General features: G+C 42.5%; 1 protein-coding gene across 2 annotated transcripts; it reads right to left on the reverse strand.

Annotated features, from left to right (window-relative positions):
• Window positions 1–3,136: 3,136 nt before the first annotated feature.
• RAD51 (RAD51 recombinase) lies at window positions 3,137–10,013 on the reverse strand. Of its 2 annotated transcripts, none has more exons than XM_019615307.1 (10): window positions 10,006–10,013; window positions 9,512–9,611; window positions 8,561–8,698; window positions 7,718–7,835; window positions 7,321–7,412; window positions 6,665–6,759; window positions 5,791–5,904; window positions 4,477–4,606; window positions 4,163–4,284; window positions 3,137–3,901 (listed from the first exon to the last, which is right to left on the reverse strand). In XM_019615307.1, exons 2-10 carry the CDS (start codon window positions 9,596–9,598, stop codon window positions 3,778–3,780), a joined length of 1,020 nt encoding a protein of 339 aa, XP_019470852.1. In that variant the 5' UTR covers window positions 9,599–9,611; window positions 10,006–10,013; the 3' UTR covers window positions 3,137–3,777. The 2 variants fall into 2 exon arrangements, with proteins under 2 accessions (XP_019470852.1, XP_003206184.1); XM_003206136.4 differs by lacking the exon at window positions 10,006–10,013 and adding an exon at window positions 9,753–9,977.
• Window positions 10,014–10,019: the final 6 nt, after the last annotated feature.

The raw sequence follows: 10,019 nt of genomic DNA on the forward strand, positions 1-10,019 counted from the left end.
TCATGGTGGGGAGCTCCAAGGTTGGGTGTGAGGAGGGAGAGGGGTCCTGGGGGGGCTGTGGGTGGGTGTGGGGCTCAGGGAGCAGTGGGGTGCTGACAGCAGTCAGAACTTTATCATGGAGCTTGCTAGCATCACCCTTATCCTCCCTGAAAGTATAATGGACTCATGTGGAGTGGGTGATGCTACACATCCCTGTCCCCTTGTGGAGTTTTTCTTGCTTTATTTTTCTCACTCGTGACTGCAGTTGCGGCTCGGGCTTTGCAGCTGGATTCAATCATCTCAGTGCAGCTTTTGGCAGCTCCGTCACCAGACCTGAGCATCTCCGCTTCCCAGAATAGATCGGATGGCAGAGGTGAGGTGCGGGATGCAGGGTGGCTCTGGGGACATTGCTTAGTGCTCCAGAAGGATAATTTGTCGTCTCACCCCAAGCAAGGCTGATACTTGCATGTAATGTCCCCTGGACCAAGAAAAGGCAATTTTCCATAGCAAGGAGAAATTAATTCTGCACAAACAGGGTGAATCAGGCTGCATGGAGCTTTACAGTGTCTCTTTGGCTGTTTGCTATCCCAAAAAACAGCAAGTGAACAGTGCTGAACCAGCTTGGTTCCTGTTATCTTTTCTCATAACTCCAACCCAACTGGGGGACAAAACCAGAAGAATTAACTTTAATCACAACTTCGGGGCTCTCCCTCTCCCTGCTCTTTCCCAAACTCTTCCTTGGGTTGCTCTGATTCTGGCTTCTCCTTCCTTAAAACAATGCTCCAGCTCCTTCCTTCTGCTTCCATCCCTGTTGAATGTTATACAGCTGCCTCTCCTTGATTTTGGAGCTTACTCTCATAGTGTTGCCTTGGCTGGTCTTTCTGATGCCATGTGTTGCCCCCGGACCATGATGCTGCCTATTCTGGCTCATAACTGAGATAGGAGCACAGGCGCAGCTAAGGAAATACTGACTTATTACAGATACTCAAATATAATACACCACCTCTACAAAAAACAGAATAAGTCTTATGCTGTGCAGCTGTTCCTCTGGGTGGGGATTACAGACAGGCAAGGATGGGCTCTGAATGGTGGAAAAAAAGAAAAAAAAAAAGAAAAAAAAAAGTGTTTTTATCCCCATACTATTTTGGTTTTAAAAAGTAGGATTTGACTTCTCCATGAAAGCACCCAATTTAAGTTACATAAAAAATAAATGAGGTATTTCCTTCTGGTCATTGGCCTGTTTAGGGGGCTTTCCTCAGCGTGGGTGTGAAACAGCAGAGAGAGACATTTTCCCATCATTTAACCCCAAAATACAAGCCTTAGGCACCAACCTCCTTTCTGTTTCCCCAGCACATACTGCTGTCCCTCCTGTGCTTTGAAGTGGTTTAGAGATAATTTGAAATTGAGGAAGAAAACACCAATTTGGACTCTCCAAGGAAGCCAGCAGAGACACAGCTCTCATCATCACATCCCTCTCAGATAATTTGGTCAAAAATCAGATGAGATTTGCTCAAAAGCAGATGCAATGTACTAGCTGTCTACATGTCAGTAAGGAAATAAGGTCAGCAATTTTCTGAGAGGTTCAATAGCAGGTTAGGGGCTTGGGATGGCTTTGCCTCTCTTTGAGGCTGTGAAACCAATGGCTGGTGTTCCCTATGCTCACCTTTTTCTAGTCCATTTGCTATCTAATGTTTCAAGGTATGACCTAAGCGTGGCCAAAGGGACAGCTCTTGTACTGCCCACAGTAAAAAACCATGGTTGTGTCTCATGTATTCTTCCAAAAGGATTGAGAGCAGGAGGAAATCAAGGTATTTCTGGGCTGTTGAGGACTTTTAAGCTTGAGTGGGCACAGTTCTCTGCCCAGTGCTGCTGGGGAAAGCGTAAGTGGTGCCACAAATCTGGAAGAGTGTAGTGCTGAGGCATGAGCTCCTAAAGGCATGAGATGAAACAAAATGCCATGTTAAGATGTTCCCCTGTAGCCTGATACCTGGGTTAAGAGCCAGGACATTCAGTGCAGGATTTTGGATATAGAAAGTAGCTCTCCAAAGCTCATCTTCTCACACTTGAGCAAGACAGAGTGATGAACTGTGCACATGGATGGCACAGAAAAACTAATTTATGTTTTAGATTTCCTCCGAAAATAAAGGCTGAAACAATGAGTAGTTCAGAACAATGCACCCATTTCTGTACACACTTCAACAATAAATCCCTTCTCATCTCTAGGTGTGGGTTCTAACAGAGCAAAAGTTGGCTGGGTGAACGCAAGCCAACTGGTTGTGCGAACACACAAAAACTTCTAAGAGCTTTTAAAGTTACGATTTCTAATGATACTCTGCTTCTTTAAGGGGAGCTATAGAGTTTTTAAGAAATGGTGAGACAAATACTTCAATGAAAGGCAGGAAAAATGTTTCCAAAATGTTATTAATTATAGCTCCTTGAGATGAAAGCAATGTTGACAATAAGCTTATTTTAATTAATGTTACATAGCCTTGAGTCACAAACAACTTAAACCCTTTATGGCAATACTTGAGGACATTCCTAAAGGTTCTTGTGCTTAAAAGAAACAAAAGACCCAAACCCCACCGAGTTCCAAGCCTGGGCTGTATAAAAGTTTAGAGGGCTGTATAAGAGCTTAGAGAAGAGGAAAACTGTTTCCCATTTTGTTGGATTTGGTGGCAGTTACAAACCTTCCAGCTTGCCCTAGGGAAATGCCGTGGACTGTAGAGAAAGCAGTTCGCATGCTAAGCGTTGGATGAACAGAGGGAACTTCAGAGGTTACCTCAGTTGTTCAGAGACTCTGACAAGAAGAATGTAATGGTCCTGTTAGATTAAACTGTGCAGCACTAACACTGAAGGACTGTGGTCAAGTCATGTCAGCCTACAACAAACTGCTGCCAGGTGTCAGCCACCAGCAGCACATAGCAGAGTGCAGGCAAGGACAAGGTCTTACAGCTGGTCACAGCTTCACCTGTACATAGGGCAAGTGTCAGCAACCAAGCAGCTGTACAGCACTTCTCAGAAAAGGAAATGATGTGTTTTGTAGAAAAAACACTCCACACTGAGAGTCACTGAAGATCTATGCATCTTTTCTCCACCTGCAGGAGAAGAGTACCTCAGTTTGAATTAGCACCTGGCTAAATTCCAGACACCTGTAATGTCATCAATATTTTCATGGTCTTTTTATTAAAAAGCAGACTTCCACAGAGAAATAATGATATACAATAAACAATGTTATTGAAATGTAAATTAGCAGTTCCCAAAAAGCAGTGTATTGCAGAATTCAAAGCAAAATTAACAGAAAGATTAGAGGTCAGTGATAATCTCAGTCACAGCAACATTCACACATTCTTTTTGTGGAATGCTATTTTGCTTTATTTTGTAATTAATTATGAAGGCAACCTGTTATGTTGTCCAGCCACCACTTTTCTTACCAGACTTACTTCAAAGTCATTAAATTACAAACTATTGCCACAAATTTTCAGATCACTGTGCTACGTCCACCTGTAGAATTCAACGGGAGCAACAGCTGTGAAGAAAGCTTCAAGCATATGGTCCTTAGAAAATATTCTCAAGAAACCACATTAACCTAACACGTGACTAAAGCCCGAGAGGGACAATCTCTTCCAAGCAACACCTGCAGACGTGTCTCAAATTGGATTCACATGATGAACATGTATGCTGAAATACAACAGAATCCTTGGACAGCATTTGAACAGCAGCTGCACTGGGAAAGCTTCTGTCACAGGAGCCATTTGTGGCCACCCAGTCTTAGTTTACATGGGGAATCAAATGAAGTCTTCACTCTTTTGCATCTCCCACTCCATCAGCATTAATAGCAAACATTGCTTCAGCCTCAGGAAGGCAAGGAGAGTCATAAATTTTACATATTCTGGTTTCACCTCGGCCTTTTCGCAGATAAAGTCTGAAGGGGAAAAAGAAAGAAAAGAGGTATAGCCTCCTTCCAGAGAATCCTGATAGTAATTATTAAAACATTACATTGAAAAATTACATGGAATGTAGCACACTCTGAACTGTAAGAAATGAACCTGCTCAGAGTTTCTGCAAAGCAGACTGGAAGTGCCACTGACAGACCAAAGGGAGACCCAGAATTAAAAAGTACGTATTCAGTGACACAAAATCTGCCAAAATAAAGCTAATGGACGATGATAATCTGTTCTCTCACCTCGTGGTGGAAGCATGGGCTATGATATTTCCTCCAATAGGTTTCTTGGGATCTGCTGCAAACATGGCTGCTCCATCTACCTGCGCCACAACTTGGTTAGTGATCACAACAGCCACACCAAACTAGAAGGAGAAAAGCAACAAGGCAAAATCATTTTCCACCACCTGAATACATTTTTAAACAAACAAACAAACAAACAAATAAATAAATAAAAAGGCATGCTTGTACTTCTGCTCTCCTCTCTGCCTTTTGTACAAGATTGCTGAGCTTCACAAGAGAAAGAAAATCAGTCTAGGGTGCTCCCTAGCATTTACCTCATCTGCAAGTCGGAGAAGCATACGCAGAAATCTGGCCAGATGCATCTGTCTCGCTGACAGCTCGCCTCTTCCAGAGTAATCTGTCCGATACAGAGCTGTCGCACTGTCCACTATCAGCAGTGCATACCTGGAGAAGTACATAAAGCATTCTCAGAATTGTTTCCAGTTGTGAATAATGTGACCATCTAAGTCAACTGTAAGCTGCATACAGATGTGGATACAAGCCCTTCTCACCTGCCAGTTAGCAGAACTGTTATTTTTACCACCACAGAGTCAATCTGCAGTATTCAGATTACTATGAAATAATACCCTTTGTAAGGTGTTTTACCATGGGTATGCTGCAGGTAAACAGGTCCCTGTGTACCTCATATCACCATCCCCTTCCCTCTAAAGGGTCTCATAAACCTCAGTTTCAAACTGAAGCTATCTGCACATGTCCTGGTTTTGGCTGGGATACTTAATCTTTACAGTGGTTGGTATGCTACTGTCTTGGGAAAGAAAAAAAAGGTAAAAAAAAAAATTTGATAATACATTGATGTTTTAGTAGTTGTGTTTACACTGAGTCAAGGACTCTTGTGCTCCTCCTTGCTGCCCTGCCTGCGAGGAACTGGAAAAGAGCCAGGACAGCTGACCCATGCTGGCCAAAGGAATATCCTATACCATACATACTGGCATCAAACTGCACAGCAAAACTGGGGGAGAGGAGACTGCTACTGCTCAGTGATAGGTAGAGCATTGCTCAGCAGGTAGCGAGTAACTGCACTGTACCATCATTTTTTGTAGCAGTTGTGTTTTGCTTTCTTTCTTATTAAACTGTCTTTATCTCAGCCGAAGAGTTCTTGCATTTTTACTGTCTTCAGTTCTCTCCCCCACCCTCTTGGGGTCTGGGAGGTGAACAGCTGGTGCTTAGCTGCCTGCCAGGCTAAATCACAACAGCTGCACTGCTCTAAATCAACTCTCTTTCTGAAAGCAATAATATAATGTGATCTTTAAAGTTGTTTTTCAGGGTGGCATTCATTCTTTGTCAAGTCAAATCAGTTGTCACAGCTCAAGTCAGTTGCTACCATCCAACATTTCAAAAGCAACAGGTATTAACTCACAACTGAATTACTCACACATCTCAGCTGATAGACAAAACTTATTGCATGCATGCGTCAAAGCATAAGTTTGAGAACAACTTCAAATGTAAGCTGTTATTTTGACAATTCAGTCACGTAATGCAGGTGATGAACCAGTGCAAGAGAACTGTACAAGCATGTTTACAATGTACCAGCACAAAAATCACCCCATCTTAAGATGAGGTCTCATTACCGTGATTCAGCCATCATAGCAGATGCCTGATAGAGGAGCTGGGTCTGGTGATCTGTGTTAAAGCCTCGAGCATATGCCACGTTATCCAGGACATCACTGCCAGACAAGCCATACCTAGAGACACCAGTGACAAAAGTCTTCAGCAACAAACTTCAACTTCAGGAGTTACTGCTACCTCTCAGTAACTTGACTTTATTTCATTCATGCAGGATGATACGTTGATTAGGTCAATTTCCTCTCTAAAGAAAAGGGAACAACTCTTGTGGGCCAGCACAGCTCATATTAGTTTGATATTTAAGTATAACAAGAATCTGCACGTAGCCAGCAGAGTTTTTATTGCCTTCAGGAAACTCAGTTAATTACCTTACCCCTGATTTGTATACAAGACACTTCTGAATATTGTGAGGTAGAGGCAGGAGATGAGAAAACTGCCTTCCAACTGGTCAGGGGGGACCCTCACATTTCTCAACAAAAAAATTCCATGTACTGTTGCCATAAACTTTTTGTGAAAGAATCTTTGTTACAAAATACTAGTAGAATTTAAGGAAAGTCTTGGTATGTCACCAACTGTAGAACTAAATTTGAGGGGGATATTAAGTGAAAACATCATATGCCAGGAACAATGACGTTAGCTTATGTCATAGCTAAGTAAAAATAGAAACTTTGTAAAATACAGGTAATGAAGTGATCTAAAGGGCATCTAGGTAGGCAGAGTGATAGAACCCAGGAGGCAAGAAGAGCTGTTGCTTAAGGATAGTTCTTACTCTAACAGTTCAATGAATTTAAAGAGCCTGGCTGATTTTAACTAGGCTGCCTCACCATTAGGAAACACATTCCCTTCTCCACTTAATGCCTTTTTACTTCCAGCACAGACCTTTCAGCCACAGCAAGCAGACGTTCTGGACGGAAAGTGCCTTCAGTGTCGATGTACATGGCTTTTCCTTCTCCACCTCCTCGGTCAATGGGAAGCTAAAGGAAGAGCACATTTGTGAATACAAAATCAATAACAAGTAATCTAGTTACTGCTTTATGCCTTCAGCTGATGTTCACACAATAAATAATGTACCAAGCCATGGTGATTAAAGTCACATTTGTCTGGGAAAAGTGACAAGACAGATTCTTGTCTTCAGTGTCTGTGCAAGAGGACAGAACTCAGCTTCAAGCACCTCTGTGTGCTTAAGACCTATGATTATACCACAAGGCTAATGTCTGTTAATGGGATCAAAATATTAAGGCCAAAAAAAAGCTACAAAACATAAGCCAAATATAGGCAAAAAAGATAACAAATTTAACTGCTGCTATAGTAATCCTAGTAGGCAGGTTAAGCAAGGAACAAAAGACCCTAGCAAGCTGCAAGTTCAGTCATGGTTGCTGCAAAAGTTTCTGAGATCTCTTTGGGAATGGATAAAATCCACTCTTTGCAGCTATATATGGTTTTTTTTTTTGTAAGAAAATGGCATAAATAGAATTAGCAAATACACAAAAACTATGCTGTCTGAATACTTGATTTTAATAAAGTGGATAACTCACTTGACAGGTTACTGCCAAAGTATGGCACAACTGTGTTTTTCCAGTACGAAACTCCCCAAATAATTCTGTTATGGACCCTGTTTCTATTCCTCCTAGGTGGAAGAAAGGAAAAAAAAAAAAAAAAGAATTGTCACATACTTCCAGTAAAGATTGCATACACAAAGTTTTAATTTTACACAGATTGAGTTTAACACTAACTTTGGCTGAAAGTTTTCAAGCTAATTGGAAAAACTGGTTTTCATACTGAGGTTTGCTCATTCTGAAGATGACAAGTTCAGCTAAGTTTATTTTTGAGGATGCTAAAGAGCTGAAGTGACTTAATTGTGCTTTTAGATTACAAGTGGGAACAGGGAGATGATCATGAAAGTTAACCAATAAATAGAACCCAAGTTATTACCTTGAAGAAGTTTATCAAGTTCTTTGGATCCGGTGGTGATCTGGATGATTTCAGATCTCCGCTGATGGAATTCCGTTGCTGTGGTAAAACCCATCGGAACCAGTTTAGCTGCTTCAGCCTAAAGAAAACCAAACTAAGCAGTGCAAAGAGAGCTCATCCCATTCATTTACCCCTCTAGTAATCAGTACTAAAAAGCTCAGGTGCCACCTGAAGTACTGCACTTCAAAGGGTTGTAACAGAGGAACAACTGTATGGGGTCAGCACAGTGGTTCCTAACTAAGCACCCTGTGCCTTGACAACTGCCACAAGTGAATGCTTGGGGAACAAGTGTAACAAATCAGGGAATAAGGAACTGATTCACTATCTGGTAATTCCTCTGAGTTTACCAAATGCCTCTGTGTGATGATTATCTCATTAACACTGCATTTAGCTCTTGGTATTGTTACACTATTAAACCATTCATGCTACTGGTGATTACAGCATTGTGGGACAAGTTGTTCTAGAACTCCATCATATCCTGTATGAAAAAATGCTTTCTTTGCTTCAAGCCTCCTTACCATGAGAAATACTGATCTGGAAATGACAGTCTTGGCCATACTCTCCACATCTTCCTACAATTTTTTGAGACCTTCCTAATTGTTCCCCCCAGATCTTCACTTCTTGAAGCTGATCCTAGCTTCTTTTGAACTCTTCCCATAAAAAGCCACATCACATCTCTAATAAGCCTTATTACTCTTCTCAGTCTATCGTTAATGGAGACCTTTCAAAATCACTGGAATACTTTAAAAGAGCAAAAATAAACCTGGACTTTCTCAGCTTAAAGTTTTGGCTTAACGTTCTTACCAAGATTTTATCAGCTTTGGCTTCACTGATGCCTTTAATATTTAACAGCTCCTTCTTGGGTGCATGTGCAACAGACTCAACAGTGTGATATCCAGCTTCTTCTAATTTCTTCACGTCATTTGCATTTATACCACATTGCTGACAGACAGAGGAAAAGGAGACACAAGGAGTCATAAACACCAATCTCTGAATACTTCAACTGCCTTTAGATTTAAATCAAGCTCTGTAATTACAAGTCAGCACGTTCACTGTTACCATTCTAACACTTACAAATGGACAAGGGGAGTTGGCCTCAAGTTGCACTAGAGTATGTTTAGGTTGGATGTCAGGAAACACTTCTTCACAGAAAGGGTGCTGAAGCACTGGAATAGGCTCCCCAGGGAGGTGGTTGAGTCACCATCCCTGGATGTGTTTAAAAACCATTTGGATGTGGTGCTCAGGGACATGATTTAGCAGAGGGCTGTTAGAGTTGGGGTAGCGTGGTTAGGTCGTGGTTGGACTTGATGATCTTGAAGGTTTTTTCCAACCTGAGCAATTCTGTGATCCTGTTCTACGATTCTAACTTCATTTAGATTTAAATTAAACTCTGATATTACAAGTCAGCATGTCCAATGCTACCACCCTAACACTTACAAACAAATAATCTTTTAAATAAAAATGATCCTAATGCAATGTTTGGAAGAGCTACTCTCTAAATAGTGCAGAAAAGCAGATGTTGATTTAATAAATATAGAAGGTAACTAACAAATATCAAGGAAGAGATAGAAGCATAAAATTGTTTGAAGTGACCTTTAAGGGCAGCTGGTCCAATAATGCAATGACCAGACACCTACAGCTCCATCAGGTGCTCAAAGCCCCTTTCAGCTTCACCACAAACGTGTCCAGGAATGGGGCATCCCCCACCTCTCTGGGCAACTCGTGCCAATGCCCTTATCATACAAAACCTTTTACCTCTAGCCTAGATATGGGTTCTGGGCCAAAGCTCTCCTCCTCTGCAGATGTGTCGGCATTTGCCTCGAACTGCACCTGCATGGCCATGGCTGCAGCCGCCCTAGAAGGAAAGCAGACAGCTTGGTGACACGGGGTGCAACAGAAACGGGGCACGGGCACACAGAGCACTGTGAGAAAAGTCCTCTGTGCGCTCTCCTGGGCAGCGTTACACTCTAAAAACGAAGGCCCTAACTGACCTCACCTGACGGGAGGTTGAACAGAGGCTCCCGAGCATTCGGGAGGATCATGGTGAAAAAATCAGCACAGTGCTAGCGAACCGTCACCTTCAGTGCGCGCTCGCCTGACCCTCGAGCACTGCATGTTGGGAGGCTCCCAGCGGGGCCACCCGCAGCCCGAAGGCAGAGCGGTGTCCCAGCGTTCTGCCACCACACGCGTGGGGAAGCGGCCTGTCCCGTTTCCTCTCCTTCTCCAACCTCGGGCCGCCCCCGCCTCACCTTAACCCAACGTT

This window comes from Meleagris gallopavo, chromosome 5, assembly GCF_000146605.3.
Source record: "Meleagris gallopavo isolate NT-WF06-2002-E0010 breed Aviagen turkey brand Nicholas breeding stock chromosome 5, Turkey_5.1, whole genome shotgun sequence".
Taxonomy (NCBI): Eukaryota; Metazoa; Chordata; class Aves; order Galliformes; family Phasianidae; genus Meleagris; species Meleagris gallopavo.

What these genes read in the sequence shown, in the direction of transcription:
- RAD51 (XM_019615307.1), bottom strand. Translation starts at nt 9,598, where the DNA reads ATGGCCATGCAGGTGCAGTTCGAGGCAAATGCCGACACATCTGCAGAG. An exon ending in CTTTGGCAGTAACCTGTCAA is followed by an intron (nt 6,760 to 7,320) that starts GTGAGTTATCCA and finishes CTCTTCCTTTAG; the next exon opens with CTTCCCATTGACCGAGGAGG. An exon ending in GCCCATGCTTCCACCACGAG is followed by an intron (nt 3,902 to 4,162) that starts GTGAGAGAACAG and finishes TTTCCCCTTCAG; the next exon opens with ACTTTATCTGCGAAAAGGCC.